The following is a 17,774-nucleotide window of genomic DNA, read 5'->3' as shown; positions in this document are numbered from 1 at the left end:
TTGTAATCACTAAAAATTGCAAACAGTTCAAATGTCCATCAATAAGGTACTGGATAAATAAACTATAGTATTGACATATTAAGAACAGAATACTATACACCTACAACAAGGTACAAGGAAGAACTTTATAAACCAATATGAAGTGACCATCAGGACATAACTTTAGTTTACAAAAGGGCTGTTCAAAATACCATATATACAGGACTTCCCTGGTGATTCAGGGGTTCCCTGACAGCTCAGTTGGTAAAGAATCCACCTGCAATGTGGGAGACCTGCGTTCAGTCCCTGGGTTGGGAAGATCCCTTAGAGAAGGGAAAGGCTACCCACTCCAGTATTCTGGCCATGGACTGTATAGTCCATGAGGTAGCAAAGAGTCAGACAGGACAGAGGGACTTCCACTTTCACTTTCCTGGTGACTCAGTGGTAAAGAATCCATCTGCCAATGCAGGAGACACAGGTTCAATCCCTGGTCGAGGAGGATCCTACAAGCCACAGAGCAACTAAGCTTGTGCACCACAATTATCCAGCCTGTGCTCTAGAGTCTGAGAACCACAATGACTCAAGCCCGTGCTTTCCAGAGCCTGTGGTCTACAAGAGAAGGCCACCACAGTGAGAAGCCCACGCACCACAACTAGAGAGCAGCCCCAGTTCTCCACAGCTACAGAAAAGCTCAACCAGCAATGAGGACCTAGCACAGCCAAAAATAAACAAATAAAATTATTTCTTAAAAAAAAAAAACAAACAGAAAATACCACTATATATAATATGCTACCTTTTTGTTAAGAATGCACTGGCAAGTGGAGCCTGGGATATTGGGTGTTTTAGGACATCTTGCCTTAGTAATATGCTTCTTTCTCATTAGCTTTATTTTACCTTAAGTAGTTAAATAAAACTCTGTGCTGTCACAGAGCAAAGCTGTTCAGTACCAGTGCATGGAGCACTGTGGACAGAATTCATCTACCACACAGCTGGGCCTGGCTTTTGTCCCTAGGAGACTGGAGCTTCCCAGTGCTCCCAGGAGGAGGCATCAGAGAAAGATACACTGAGTTTAACCGACCTGAAACCATTCTCTAGAAAAGACCTTAAAACTTGAGTCAACACTGGTGTACACTCGTTTACTAAGTAAGCAAGAGTAGAAGAATGTCTAATGTCCAGTAGCACTTTATACAGAATAAATAATCGTTTTGAGAAAAAATATAATCATATACACACATACATATATGACATGCATATATATTTATATGGATATGTATTTGCACATTCAAAAAGAAACACTGAAAAAGAATTAAGAAAAAGATGGCTATTTATAGGAGAAAGAGGGCACAGAAAGAAGGATAGGACTCAAAGAAAGACTTCTCTGAATATACTTTGTTATATGTGTGTTACATGTTTGCAAAATGGCCACCAATTCTTCCCATCTCTGTCTGGATGCCCCCAAGAATGTGGCTTTACTGTTCCTTCCATTAAAAAGTAAAGTCTGTAACTCTAGACCTTGAATTCAGACTTAGTTATCTACATTGCTTTAGTCAATGGTGCATAAGCAAATGTGAGGAAAACAGACATTTGAAAAACACTCGTGCTTGCTGCTGGGAATCACTCTGCAGCACGTGAGAAAGTCTGAGCTATGCCTGGAGGGTGGGAGACCAGGCTGAAAGGGACCTCAGCCATCCAACCTTCCCAAACGAGGCCCCAGAACACATCTGTGAGGCCATCCTACTGGAGCCAGTGCAGACCAGAACTGTCCACAGAATCATGACAAAGAATAAATGCTTGCTTGTTTTAAGGTATTAGAGCTTGTTTGTTACTCAGCAAACGTTAATCTTACATTATGTTATAGTTATACTGGAAATATAAAATACTTTAGATATTTAAAAAATCAGATCAAATTTTTAAAAATCCAGCTCTATAAATAATTATTAAAGAGAATGCAGGATTTATCCTATACCTTGATTTACAGTGGAAGGTAATTACTGATCAACCTTTTTATTGCCACTATCTTACACCACAGGTAGTTAGCTGTATGAAACTTTTCCCCCAACATTAATATTCTACATATTTTAAACTATGATACTTCAAAACATATTAAATTTAATTTAGAAATTACTTTTCAAGTAGACTGGATGATACTACAGAAAATGTATTTTTATTCATGGTTTCACCACAACTGTAGCCTTGGATTTAACTGCTGCGAAAATGAAGATCTTGATGAAGAGTCTATAAATTCTTCTTTTTCCTAAGATTGGAGAAGTAGAAAATAAATTGTCATATCTTAGAACAGTCAAATTTGATTTCAGCTTTGCATAAAAACATTACATATACTTGGCATGTAAATAATATGTGCCTGTGTATAGATGATAGATGTATTTTATATATTTTAGGCTATGGCATTTTAGTCATTGCTGATAATATTTGAGAACTATAAAGATAGTTCTATAGATAGATAGCTAGATGGAGTTACAGAACTATATCTATATTATAATGTAAAAATCTGCATTTTTTAGCAGAAGTGAAGAACACAGTTAAGTATTAGGTAACTATTGTAGCTTCCACCATTACTAAGCTTAAAAACCACATAATAATAAAAGACTGAGCAGAACGTCTCTTGTGAGCACAAAACTAGGAATTTTATAGTCAGAATGTCTGCAAAATAATTATACAATACACTTTGAAAAAATTCATATTGTCTCACCAACACTCTTGAGGGACTTCCTGCAGATCCTACATTACTCTGACTCATATTACTCCAAGAGCTTCTTAAACGCCTTCCTATAAAAAGAAAAAAAATACTGTTCTTAATGTCTTATATAGCTCCACTTAAAAATTACAGAGAATAGTACAGTTTCATTTAATTGAAAAAAATGTATTTGAACAGAGATTTACCACTTCTGCATAGGAAATATACATGAAGTACAAAAACTTGAAGTTGAAAAAGACATTAGGATCATTTAGCACAACCCTCTTATTAAAGAAATGAGTAGTTAGATTCAGTGAAGGAAATGGCAACCCACTCCAGTATTCTTGCCTAGAGAATCCCGTGGACAGAGGGGCCTTATGGGCTGCTATCTATAGGGTCGCACAGAGTCAGACACGACTGAAGTGACTTAGCAGCAGCAGCAGCAGTTTTATTCAGAGACTGCATTCTTTCCCAATGCAAATGAGAAACAATCAATTGTTTTCCCAGCTAGAACTCAGACTTCAGAGCCCACAGCATGGAACTTGACATCAGATAAGCCTGGGTTCCAATCTGAGCTTCTAGGCTCCTTCAAGTATCAGTTTCTTCACAGGTAGAGTAGGTAGTAGTGATGGTTTTAATACACATGTCAAAATGTACCAAACTGTCTCAGTAGAAATATGTGCTGTTAAAAATCAAAAATACTTTAGTAAAGATAAATTTTTTTAAGAATCTAATTTTCATTTAAGAACGTCAGCCTGACTTTGGCATGTATCTTCTTTTCCTCTAAGAGCCCACTAATACAAGAGTAAAGGGTTACAAACAGTATAAACTCATAATGTTAAAAAAAATGAAAGAAAAGTCATGAGATGAAAAATTTCAATTAATTTCTGGAAGACAAAAAATAGACAGTAGGATGATAATTGATAAAAAGAGGACTGAAGAAGCTGAAAGCTAGGGAAAGGCTTTGTAACACTTTTAAGTTTGAGCACACATAAAGAAAATGGTAATATCTGTAGGGTGTCGTGGGGTAAACAGAGGTGGCATTTACACCTCTAAGAAGCCCAGGCATGCCACACCTCTAAGAAGCCCAAGGGCAACCACTAACTCAGCACACCATATCTGATTCATGGCAAAATTCTGACCTCAAAACAGCTAGAGCTATGGATCAATCCATTTTGCAGAATCCCAGAGAGGCTGAGGACTCAGGACCCAGAGGTCTACGCAGAGAGAAACTGAGGCAGAGAATTAAAATCTCTTCTCCAACTATGTATGTTCACATACATAGAAACCCTAGATTCTTCCATCAATAAATTAAACAGACTCTGAAGAAAGCGCCAACTACCTTCTGGGATCCTAACAGAGTTGTATCACTGGCCTGGGTGTTAAAAACCTGCTTCAACTTTCACAGCCCCTGTGGTAGCAAGCAACGGAAACCATGGGAGCATGCGTATCAACAGCAGCAGGAAAGTGAAGCCACCAAGCAACACTGCTGTCAGCAGCAAGAGTCCAATGGCCAGGAAGCAGGACGTTTACTCAGTATCCCATGGAGGAAGGAGGGGGAACTTGAGGGAAGAGCTTAAAATCCTAGGGCTTGACAGAATAATGACCCAGAGTTAAGAGCTGCTACATCAGTCCACAAGACTAAGGCAGCTGTATTAGAGAGTTCAATTCTAAAAGGAAGTTTTTATAAATACATTGGAGACTGCTTTATTAATACATGTTTGTTGAAGATTCCCAACCCTTCAGTGGTGAAGCTTTGATATTACAATAATATTAGCAACTACCATTTGGCATTATGTGTCACACACTGTGCTAAGTATTTCAAATGAATTTATCTTATTTAATACCATGGAAAATACATTAGATTTAAGTAAAAAAAAAAAAAAAAAGCCGAGTTCAAATGGCAACACTGCTATGTGGTAGCCATACAGTCTGAGAAAGTTACCTAACTTCCTGACATCACTTCATGTTAAGGTAAGAACAGTAACACCTAGCTCAAAGGGTTGCCAGGAGGATTAAGGGAGATGTAAAAAACTGAGCCGTCTTCAGTGTTGCCAAAGCAAGTAAGATCTGGTAGTGATTTGTCTTAACAGGGCACTGGGTCCCTGGATCAAGGAACATACCCAAGCATAATGGATGTGTCACTGTTAAATTCTATAATAGATTCCATATAGCGTCACTTAAACTTTTTACCACTTTAAAGTATTAAAACGAAATTTCAGTTTTAAATTATTTCATTCACCTAACATACCTGACATTGTCTTAAGTGCTGGAGGTAAAAAAAAAAAAAAAAAGCAGAGAGTCTATCCCTAGAGATAACCAAATGAACAGACATAAGGAGGATGCTGAGTGCTCTGACATTGGTATGCACTGGGTGCTGGGGACATGGAGGAGTCATCACGCAACACCAATACAGCCAGGCACTCTACTAGAGCATTTTACCCTCTGAGAAGCACCAGAAGACGGGTAATATGCACCCATTTTACATTTAAAAAATCAGTTAATGGAGAAACTATGTGACTTGTCTATGACCACAACATTAAATAGCTGTAAAGCAGAATTTGAATCCAGTTCTACCTGGCTTCAAACGCAAGCTTTTTTCACTATAGCATGCTGGAAAATTCATTAATGTGGAAAAATGTCATCCTCCAACAAAGTAGGAAAAGAGAGTGTTGGTAAATGTAGTAATATGCTGTTTCTCTTTTATGAAAATGATGTTAGGTAGGTACAAAAGTGATTGCAGTTTGGACTGTGAATTTTAACTCATTATAACTAGGCTCAAACACATATTTATTAATCAAAATAGGAACCATTACAATCAACCCATTTTTGCCAACGAGAAACAAGTTTGTTTATTCCTGTATTTTAAAAATTCATGCTGTGGGATTCAATAAACTCTTGGAAAGCATTTTCTGCATCCTGCTGGTTGTGGAAACATTTTGCCTGCAAAACATTCAGATGCTTGAAGAAGTGGTGATCCGTTGGCAAGAGGTCAGGTGAATATGGTAGATGAGGCAAAATTTTATAATCCAATTCATTCAACTTTTGAAATGTTGGTTGTGTAATGTGTGGTTTGGTGGTGGTGTGCAGAATTAGGCCCTTTCTATTGATCAAAGCTGCTGCAGGGCTTGCAATTCTTGGTGCATTTTATCAATTTGCTGAGCTTACATCTCAGATGTAATGGTTTTGTGGGCATTCAGAAAGCTGTAGTGGATCAGACAGGCAGGAGACCACCAAACTGTGGCCCTGACCTTTGTCTGGTGCAAGTCTGGCTTTGGGAAGAGCTTTAGAGCTTCTTCTCAGTCCATCCACTGAGTTGGTCGCTGCTGGTTGTTGTACACTATTCACTTTCGTTACACGTCACAATCCCATTGGAAAATGGTTCATTGTAGTGGCACAGAGTAAAGGAAGATGACAGTTCAAAATGACAAGTTTTTCGATTTGCAGTCAGCTCACTGAGGCACCTATTTATTGAGTTTTTTCACCTTTCCAATTTGCTTCAAATGGATTTGCTTCAACAACGACCTCAGAATGGTTGACGTTGAGTTCTTTGGCAACTTCTCATGTAGCTGTAAGAGAATCAGTTTCAACGATGGCTCTCAGTTGGTCACTGCCAACTTCCAATGGCCGGCCACTATGCTCTTCGTCTTCAAAGTTCTTGTCTTCTTTGCAAAACTTCTTGAACCACCACTGCACTGTTCTTCTGTTAGCAGTTCCTGGGTCAAATGTGTTGTTGATGTTGTGAGTTGGCACTGCTGCCCTATGATACATTTATAAAATTGAATAAGAAAATTGCTCATTTTTGTTTTTTGTCTAACATCATTTCAACAGTCCAAAATAAATATAAAATAAATAGCAAGAAATAAGTCACTAGCAAAAAAATATAAAGCAAGAAATGTGTATTAAAATGATGTATAACATAACCACATTTACTTAAGAATGTATTGTAATTTGGTGTCTTTCAGTAGCTTAGTCATGTCTGACTCTTTGTAACCCCATGAACTACAGCATGCCGGGCTTCCCTGTCCTTCACCACCTCCTGGAGTTTGCTCAAACTCATGTCCTTTGAGTCGATGATGCCATCCAACCACTTCCTCTTCTGTCGCCCCCTCACACCCCCGCCTTCAATCTTTGCTAGCATCAGGGTTTCTTTTCCAATGAGTTGGCTCTTTGCATCAGGTGGCCAAAGTATTGGTGTTTCAGCTTCAGCATCAGTCCTTCCAATGAATATTCAGAATTGATTTCCTTTAGGATTGACTGGTTTGATCTCCTTGCTGTCCAAGGGACTCGCAAGAGTCTTCTCCAACACCAAAATACAAAAGCCATCAATTCTTCAGCACTCAGTCTTCTTTATGATCCAACTCTCACATTCATACATGACTACTGGAAAAACCATAGCATTGACATCTTAATGAGGGCATTTGGGGAAACAGGATATTAGTAATGGTAGGAAATCCAGAGTTTGTCTATGAAAGCAAGACACAGAGTCTCTTTAAAACTCTACAAGTGGCAAGTGGTGATCCAGGAAATATGCAAAAATATAATAGCTCATGAATATCATCATAGAGTAGTTAACAATGACAAAACATCAGAAACCACCTAAAAACGTAAAAACTTATAATTGGTTACATAATTTAGAATATACCCACATACAAGAATACTACATAATCATCAAAAATGATCATGCAGATCCATTCCTTCTGGTTTGTTGACTTGGAAAGAAGTTCCCAATACACTATTAGGTGAAAAACAGTAGCTGTGTAAACACAGAATGGATGGAATAATCTCATCATTTAAAATCACATTTATGGAAAACTATAACTAAAATGTAAATAATAATGACTGATAAGTTTATTTTGAAAATCAGCTATTTTTAAGTTTCTTCTTATTCTTTATTTTCTGAATAATGATGAGGATATATATTTTGCTATATTATTTTGATAATAAAGAAAAATATTTAAAAAATTAATTATTAGGTTTGGTGTCTAGTATTCAAGACAGGTTCCTTCTAGTTATCTCTCTTTAAAGTCATTTTCCTTTTAAGTCATTCTTTTATTTACATTTGTTAAAATAGCAGCAAATTTTAAAGCTGTAAGAGAAAATAACATAGATCTGGTGTTTGCTAAAGAAAATTGGCTACATCCTTTAAATCATGTCTTATGACTACTGAGTTGTAAGCAACTTAGCATGCTGTAAAAATAAATATGAATAAATAAGGGATTCCCTAGTGGCACTAGTGGTAGAGAGTGTGCCTGCCAATGCAGGAGATACAAGAGATTCAGGTTCAATCCCTGGGTCAGGAAGATCCCCTGGAGAAGGAAATGGCAACCCACTCTGGTAATCTTTGCCATGGGCAGAGGAGCCTCACAGGCTACAGTCCATGGGGTCACAAAGATTTGGACATGACTCAGTACACACACACAAATAAATAAAATATGCCTTTTTCTGCTATAATTTCAAAAGAAATGACTAGTCAAAGAGACTCATAATACCAACAGTCTGAAATTAACAGTCTTTTTAAAAAGAAATGTGGAATTCTTCTTGCCACTGATTCTGTTTAGAAATGCAGTGCATTGAAGAAAGACTGGACTAAAAGTTAAGACATACAAGTTTAAGTTCTATTTCTGCTGCCTAGGAGCAAGTGACTTTGAGCAGCCACCTACCTACTCTGCCCCCCAGTTTCTTCATATATAGAATAACAAGATACCTTTAAAGGTTACTTTTTGACCCTACAAATTAACCCACTCCAGTATTCTTTGCCTGGAAAATTCCACAGACAGAGGAGTCCAGTGAGCTACAGTTGATGAGGCCACAGAGAGTCAGACACAAGTGAGCACACATAACTCACTGAACTAATGCTAAAAATGTAAAGATTGCTTGTTATAAAGTTAGACCTACAGATTTAGTATTATGTGTCATCACACACACACACACACACACACAAAGAAATAACAGCATTTAGAAATTGTGACAATTCTTTGTACAACTGATAGCAGAAATTCTTTGAGACAGCATTAGCTATTTATATAATCCTAGGGTTGTTTAACTTATATGCAGGGTACATCATGTGAAATACTGGTCTGGATGAATCACAAGCTGGAATCAACATTGCTGGCAGATGGTAAAGATCTCATTTAAAATTTATGGGGAATTCAAAAGCTTTACAGACAAGCAGAAATTAAGAGAATTCAGCACTACCAGATCAGTCTTGCAACAAATACTAAAGGGACTTACACTAAAGGGATTTACACAAGAGAAAGGAAAGACCTATAAAAACAAACCCAAAACAATCAAGAAAATGCTAATAGGAACATACATATCAATAATTACCTCAAATGTAAATGGATTAAATGCACCAACCAAAAGATACAGATCGACTGAATGGATACAAAAACAAGACCCATATATATGCTGCTTACAGGAGACCCACTTCAGACCTAAAGACACATACAGATTTAAAGTAAAAGGATGGAAAAAGACATTCCATGTGAATGGAAACCAAAAGAAAGCTGAGTGTAAATCCTTATTTCAGACGAAATAGACTTGAAAGAATATTATAAGAGACAAAGAAGGACACTACATAATGATCAAGGGATCAATCCACGAAGAAGACATAACAATTGTAAGTATTTATGCACCCATAGGAGTACCTCAATACCTAAGGCAAGCAGTAACAGCATAAGAGGGGAAATCGACAGCAACATAATAATAGTAGGGGACTTACCACTCCACTTATATCAATGGACAGATTATCAAAACAGAAAATCAATAAGGAAATACAAACCTTAAATGAAATATTAGACCAAATAAACCTAAGTGATATCTTCAGGACTTTCCATCCAAATGCAGAAGAATACACTTTCTTCTCAAGTGCACATGGAACATTCTCCAGAATAGACCACATCTTGGGCCACAAATCAAACCTCAGTAAATTTAAGAAAACTGAAATTGTATCAAGTATCTTCTCTGATTACAATGCGATGAGACTAGATATCAACTAAAAGGAAAAAAACTGCAAAAAAAAAAAAGCTAACTGAAGAAGATTAAACAATACATTACTGAATAACTGAAGAAGATACTGAAGAAGTAAGAAAAGAAATCAAGAGATTCTTAGAAACAAATGACAATGAAAACACGATGACCCCAAATCTATGGGATTCAGCAAAAGCAGTTCTAAGAGGGAAGTTTATAGTAATACAATCATACCTCAAGAAATAAGAAAAGCATCAAATAGACAACCTAACTTGACATCTAAAGCAGCTGGAAAAAGAAGAACAAAAACACCCCAAAGTCAGCAGAAGGAAAGAAATCATAAAGATCAGAGCAGAAATACATGAAAAAGAAATGAAAGAAACAATAGCAAAGATTAATAAAACTAAAAGCTGGTTCTTTGAGAAGACAAACAAAACTGACAAACCACTAGCCAGACTCATCAAGAAAAAAAGGGAGAAAAATCAAATCAACAAATTTAGAAATGAAAAAGGAGAGGTTACAACAGAAAACACAGAAATACAAAGGATCATAAGAGAACATTATGAGCAATTATATGCTAATAAAATGGACAACCTAGAGGAAATGAACAGATTCTTAGAAAAGGTCAACCTCCGAAGACTGAACCAGGAAGAAAAAGAAATTATGAACAACACAATTACAAACACTGAAATTGAAACAGTGATCAAAACTCTGCCAGGACCAGATAGGTTCACAGGGGAATTCCATCAAATATTTAGAGAAGAGCTAATGCCCATTTGTCTGAAACTCTTCCAAAAAATTGCAGAGGAAGGAACACTTGCAAACTCATTCTAAGAAGCCACAATCACCCTGATACCATAACCAGGCCAAGACAACACCAAAAAAGGAAATTACAGGTCAATATCACTAATGAACATAGATGTAAGAATCCTCAACAAAATTCTAGCAAACAGAATTCAAGAATACATTAAAAAGCTCATCCACTGTGATCAAGTCAGGTTTATTCCAGGGATGCAAGGATTCTTCAATATACGCAAATCAATCAAAGTGATACACCATATCAACAAATTGAAAGATAAAAACCATGTGATCATCTCCATAGATGCAGAAAAATCTTTGACAAAATTCAGCATCCATTTATGATAAAAAAAAACCTCAAAAAATAGGCATAGAAAGAACCTACCTCAACAGAGTAAAGGCTACATATGAAAAGCCCACAGCAAAAATTATTCTCAATGGTGAAAAACTGAAAGCATTCCTCTAAAGATCAGGAACAAGACAAGGGTATCCACTCTCACCACTATTATTCAACATAGTTTTGGAAGTCCTAGCTAGGGCAATAAGAGAAGAAAAATAAGTAAAAGGAATCCAGATTGGAAAATAAGTATAACTCTCACTGGTTGCAGATGACATGATACTACACATAGAAAACTCAAAAGACACTATCAGAAAATTACTAGAGCTAATCAATGATTTCAGCAAGGTCACAAGATACAAGGTCAATACACAGAAATCACTTGCATTCCTATATACTAACAAATGAAAAATCAGAAAGAGAAATTAAGGGATCAATCCCATTCAACATTTCAACAAAAGGAATAAAATATCTAGGAAGAAACCTACCTAAGGAGATAAAAGATCTGTATACAGAAAACTATAAGACACTGAAAAGAAATCAAAGATGACAAACAAGTGGAGAGATATTCCATGTTCCCGGGTAGGAAGAATCAATATTGTGAAAATGACTATACTATCAAATGCAATCTACAAATTTAATGCAATCCCTATCAAATTACCAATGGCATTATTCACAGAACTAGAACAAAAAATTTCACAATTCACATGGAAACACAAAAGACCCTGAATAGCCAAAGCACGCTTGAGAAAGAAGAATCGACCTGGAGGAATAAACCTTCCTGACTTCAGACTATACTAGAAAGCTACAGTCATCAAGACAGCATGGTACCGGCACAGAAACAGAAATATAGACAAATGAAACAAGATAGAGAACCCAGAGATAAACCCATGCAACTACAGATACCTTATTTTTGACAAAGGAGGCAAGAATATAAAATGGGGCAACGATAGGCTCTTCAATAAGTGGTGCTGGGAAAACAGGACACTTACATGCAAAAGAATGAAATTAGAATACAACCTAATGTCACACACAAAGATAAACTCAAGATGGATTAAGGACCTAATGGTAAGACCAGAAACTATTAAATGCTTAAAGGAAAACATAGGCAGAACACTTGATGACACAAATCAAAGCAAGATCTTCCATGACGCACCTCCTAGAGTAATGGAAATAAAAACAAAAATAAACAAGTGTGATCCAATTAAACTTAAAAGCTTTTACACAGCAAAGGAAACTAAAAACAAGGTTAAAAGACAACCCTCAGAATGGGAGAAAATAATAGCAAAGGAAACAACTGACAAAGAATTACTTTCCAAAACACATAAGCAGCTCATACAACTGAATACAAGAAAAGGAAACAACCCAATCAAAAAGTGGGAAAGGGACCTGAAAAAACATTTCTCCAAAGAAGACATAAGATGGCTAACAAGGAAAAGAAAAGATGCTCAACATCACTCATTACTAGAGAAATGCAAATCAAAAACTATAATGAGATACCACCTCACACCAGTCAGAATGTCATCATCAAAAAACCTACAAACAATAAATGCTGGAGAACATATGGAGAAAAGGAACACTCTTGCACTGCTGGTGGGAATGTAAACTGATACAGCAACTATGCAAGATGGTGCAGAGATTCCTTAAAAAGCTAGGAATAAAACCACCATATGACCCAGCAATCCCACTCCTAGGCATATACCCTGAGGAAACCGAAATTGAAAAAGACACCAATACACCCATGTTCATTTCAGTACTATTTACAATAGCTAGAACATGGAGGCAACCTAGATGACCATCGACAGATGAAAGGATAAGGAAGTAGTGGTACATATATACAATGGAAAAAACATAAAAACGATTTGTTCTAATGAGGTGGATGAACCTAATACCTATTAAACAAAGTGAATAAGTCATAAAGAGAAATATAAATATCACATACTGACACATATATATGGAATCTAAAGAGACAGACAAAGATGGAGAAGCTCTATACAGTCAGTAAAAACAAGACCGGGAACTGAATGTCGCTCAGATCATAAACTCCTTATTGCCAAATTCAAACTTATATTGAAGAAAGTGGGGAAAACCACTAGACCATTCAGGTATGACCTAAATCAAATTCCTTATGGTTATACAGTGGAGGTGAGAAATAGATTTAAGGGCCCAGATCTGATAGACTGAATGCCGGATGAACTATGGACGGAGGTTTGTGACATTGTATAGGTGACAGGGAGCAAGACCATTCCCAAGAAAAAGAAATGCAAAAAAGCAAAATGCCTGTCTGAGAAGACATTTTAATAGCTGTGAAAATTAGAGAAGCAAAAACCAAAGGAGAAAAGGAAAGATATTCCTGTTTGAATGCAGAGTTCCAAAGAATAGCAAGGAGAGATAAGAAAGCCTTCCTCAGCGATCAGTGCAAAGAAATAAAGGAAAACAATACAATGGGAAAGACTAGAGATCTCTTCAAGATGATTCGAGATGCAAAGGGAACTTTTCATGCAAAGATGGGCCCAATAAAGGACAGAAATGGTATGGACCTAACAGAAGCAGAAGATATTAAGAAGAGGTGGCAAGAATACACAGAAGAACTGTACAAAAAAGATCTTCATGACCCAGATAATCACGATGGTGTCATCACTCACCTAAAGCTAGACATCCTGGAATGTGAAGTCAAGTGGGCCTTAGGAAACATCACTACAAACAAATCTAGTGGAGGTGATGGAATTCCAGTTGAGCTATTTCAAATCCTAAAAGATGATGCTGTGAAAGTGCTGCACTCAATATGCCAACAAATTTGGAAAACTCAGCAGTGGCCACAGGACTAGAAAAGGTCACTTTTCATTCCAATCCCTAAGAAAGGCAAAGCCAAAGAATGCTCACACTACCACACAAATGCATTCATCTCACACGGTAGCAAAATAATGCTCAAAATTCTCCAAGCCAGGCGTCAGCAATACGTGAATGGTAAACTTCCGTATGTTCAAGCTGGTTTTAGAAAAGGCAGAGGAACCAGAGACCAAATTGCCAACATCCTCTGGATCATCGAAAAAGCAAGAGAGTTCAAGAAAAACATCTACTTCTGCTTTGACTATCCCAAAGCCTTTGCCTGTGTGGATCACAATAAACTGTGGAAAATTCTGAAAGAGATGGGAATACCAGACCACCTGACCTGCCTCTTAAGAAATCTATATGCAGGTCAGGAAGCAACAGTTAGAACTGGACACAGAACAACAGACTGGTTCCAAATCAGGAAAGGAGTTTGTCAAGGCTGTATATTGTCACCCTGCTTATTTAACTTATATGCAGAGTACATCATGAGAAACACTGGGCTGGATGAAGCACAAGCTGGAATCAAGATTGCTGGGAGAAATATCAATAACCTCAGATATGCTGATGACACCACTCTTATGGAAGAAAGTGAAGAAGAACTAAGAGCCTCTTGATGAAAGTGAAAGAAGAGAGTGAAAAAGTTGGCTTAAAGCTCAACATTCAGAAAACTAAGATCATGGCATCTCAGTTTTGAAGTGATGGTCCCATCACTTTATGGCAAATAGATGGGGAAACAGTGGAAACAGTGACAGACTTTATTTGGGGGGGGCTCCAAAATCACTGCAGATGGTGACTGCAGCCATGAAATTAAAAGATGCATACTCCTTGGAAGGAAAGTTATGACCAACCTAGACAGCATATTAAAAAGCAGAGATATTACTTTGCCAAGAAAGGTCCATCTAGTCAAGGGTATGGTTTTTCCAGTAGTCATGTATGGATGTGAGAGTTGGACTATAAAGAAAGCTGAGCACCGAAGAATTGATGCTTTTGAACTGTGGTGCTTGAGAAGACTCTTGAGAGTCCCTGACTACAAGAAGGCCCAACCAGTCCATCCTAAAGGAGATCAGTCCTGGGTGTTCATTGGAAGGACTGATGTTGAAGCTGAAACTCCAATACTTTGGCCATCTGATGCAAAGAGCTGACTCATTTGAAAAGACCCTGATGCTAGGAAAGATTGAGGGCAGGATGAGAAGGGGACAACAGAGGATGAGATGGTTGTATGGCATTACCAACTTGATGGACATAAGTGTGAGTAAACTCCGGGAGTTGGTGATGGACAGGGAGGCCTGGCATGCTGCAGTCAATGGGGTCGCAAAGAGTTGCACACGACTCAGCGACTGAACTGAACTGAACTGAAAGAGATGGCAGTGATGAATTTATTTTCAGGGCAACAAAGGAGAAACAGACATAGAGAACAGACCTATAGACATGGGGGGAAGAGAGGCAGGAGAAGGGGAAATGTATGGAGAGAGTAACATAGAAATTTACAATACCATATGTAAAATGGACAGCCAATGGGAATTTGGTGTACGACTCAGGGAACTCAAACTGGGGCTCTTTGACAGGCTGAAGGTTGGGATGGGGAAGGAGATGGGAGGGAGGGAACATGCGTGTACCTTTGGCTGATTCTTACTGATGTATGACAGAAAACTACAAAATTCTGTAAAGAAATAATCCTTAAATTAAAAAATAAAAAAAAAAAAAGAATGTGTGATTCATGACAATAGCATCGTAATATAATAAAAAACAATTACAACTTAAAAGAAAAAAAAAAAAGATTGCCAGGAAAAATCAACAACCTCAGATATGCAGATGACACCACCCAAATGGCAAAAAGTGAAGAGAAACTAAAGAGCCTCTTGATGAAAGTGAAAGAGAAGAGTGAAGAAGATGACTTAAAACACAACATTCAAGAAATGAAGAACATGGCATCCAGTCTCATCACTTCATGGCAAATAGATGGGGAAAAAAATGGAATAGTAACAGACCTTACTTTCTTGGGCTCCAAAATCACTGTGGATGGTGACTGCAGCCATGAAATTAGCTTGCTCCTTGGAAGGAAAGCTATGACAAACATAGACAGCATGTTAAAAAACAGAGACATCACTTTGCTGACAAAAGTTCATCTAGTCAAAGTTTTTCCAGCAGTCATGTACGGATGTGAGAGTTGGACCAGGAAGAACTGATGCTTTTGTATTGTGGGGCTGGAGAAGATTCTTAAGAGTCCCTTGGACAGCATGGAGAGCAAAGCAATCAATCCTCAAGGAAATCAACCCTGAATATTTATTGGAAGGACTGATGCTGAAGCTCCAATACTTTGGCCAGCTGATGTGAAGAGCCAACTCGCTGGAAAAGACCCTGATGCTAGGGAAAGATTGAGGGCAGGAGCAGAAAGGAGAGACAGAGAATGATACGGTTGGATAGCATCACCAACTCAATGGACATGAGTTTGAGCAAACTCTGTGAGACGGTGAAGGACAGGGAAGCCTGGCGTGCTGCAGTTCATGGGGTCACAAAGAGTTAGACATGACTTAGCCACTGAACAACAACAAGGTTCTTTAAGAACATTGGTAGAAAGCAGGAAGCACTCCCTTCCCTGGGGTAGACTAACTGATCTTTTTAAAATGGCAGAAAAGTTTCAGGAAATCAAGCTTGTCATGATTGATTGGTCAAAGGGTTATTTCACTATCTCCTTTATTTTCTACCCAAAGCCAATATTCCCCTAGGTGGTGCCTTCTTTTTTTTAAATTTTCAAGAATCTAAGCACCCATTTGAATGTAGAGTTCCAAAGATTAGTAAGGAGAGATAAGAACGCCTTCCTCAGTGATCAATGCAATGAAACAGAGAAAAACAACACAATGAGAAAGACTAGAGTTCTCTTCAAGAAAATTAGAAATATCAAGGGAACTTTTCATGCAAAGATGGGCACAATAAAGGACAGAAATGGTATGGATCTAACAGAAGCAGTAGATATTAAGAAGAGTTGGCAAGAATACACAGAAGAACTATACAAAGAACTTCACAAATCAGATAATCACGATGCTGTGATCACTCACCTAGAGCCAGACATCCTGAAAAGTGAAGTCAAGTGGGCCTTAGGAAGCATCACTGTGAACAAAGCTAATGGAGGTGATGGCATTCCAGTTGAGCTATTTCAAATCCTAAAAGATGATGCTGTGAAAGTGCTGCACTCAATATGCCAACAAATTTGGGAAACTCAGCAGTGGCCACAGGACTAGAAAAGGTCACTTTTCATTCTAATCCGAAAGAAAGGCAATGCCAAAGAATGTTCAAACTACCATACAATTGCACTCATCTCACATGCTAGTAAGGTAATGCTCAAAATTCTCCAAGCCAGGCTTCAACAGTACATGAACCTTGAACTTCCAGATGTTCAAGCTGGATTCAGAAAAGGCAGAGGAACCAGAGATCAAATTGCCAACATCTGCTAGATCATGGAAAAAGCAACAGAGTTCCAGAAAAACATCTACTTCTGCTTTACTGACTATGTCAAAGCCTTTGCCTGTGTGGATCACAATAAACTGGAAAATTCTGAAAGAGATGGGAATACCAGACCACCTGACCTGCCTCCTGCGAAATCTGTATGCAGGTTAAGAAGCAACAGCTAGAACTGGACATGGAACAACAGACTGGTTCCAAATCGGTAAAGGAGTATGTCAAGGCTATATATTGTCACCCTGCTTATTTAACTTATATGCAGAGTACATCATGAGAAACACTGGGCTGGATGAAGCACAATCTGGAATCAAGATTGCCGGGAGAAATATCAATAACCTCAGATATACAGGTGACACTGAGAGGGTAACAGGCAGGAAGGCCAGGGGTCTCCAAATGGAGCAAATAGGCTGCAAGTGTCAGACATTTTTAATCTCTCTTAAGAGGCAGGAGGAAATAAACTAGTGATATTTTTTTCCTTCTCTATACAAATTTAAAAGGAGGTTTCTCTTAAAATACTGTTTTGCCATAGTGACACCTGGTTTCACCTGAAGTTGCTGCTGCTGCTGCTAAGTTGCTTCAGTCGTGTTCGACTCTGTGCGACCCCATAGACAGCAGCCCACTAGTCTCCCCCGTCCCTGGGATTCTCCAGGCAGGAACACTGGAGTGGGTTGCCATTTCCTTTTCCAATGCATGAAAGTGAAA

General features: G+C 38.0%; 1 protein-coding gene across 11 annotated transcripts in view; it reads right to left on the bottom strand.

Annotated features, from left to right (window-relative positions):
• Positions 1–17,774, bottom strand: part of STXBP4 (syntaxin binding protein 4) — a 206,025-nt gene that overhangs the window by 180,422 nt on the left and 7,829 nt on the right. For all 11 annotated transcript variants that reach the window (XR_006341150.1, XM_043902705.1, XM_043902709.1 and 8 more), the window contains exons 2-3: positions 2,690–2,766; positions 2,105–2,233 (exon numbers count right to left, since the gene is read on the bottom strand). Coding sequence is in view for 9 of the 11 variants with exons in the window: in XM_043902705.1 (XP_043758640.1) it covers positions 2,105–2,151 (47 nt within the window). In the remaining 2 variants the exon portion in view is untranslated. The remainder of the gene's footprint in view (positions 1–2,104; positions 2,234–2,689; positions 2,767–17,774) is intronic.

This window comes from Cervus elaphus, chromosome 5 (genome assembly GCF_910594005.1).
Source record: "Cervus elaphus chromosome 5, mCerEla1.1, whole genome shotgun sequence".
Classification (NCBI taxonomy): Eukaryota; Metazoa; Chordata; class Mammalia; order Artiodactyla; family Cervidae; genus Cervus; species Cervus elaphus.
Note: the sequence above shows the minus strand (reverse complement) of the source record. Positions and strands in the feature narration are given on the sequence as shown.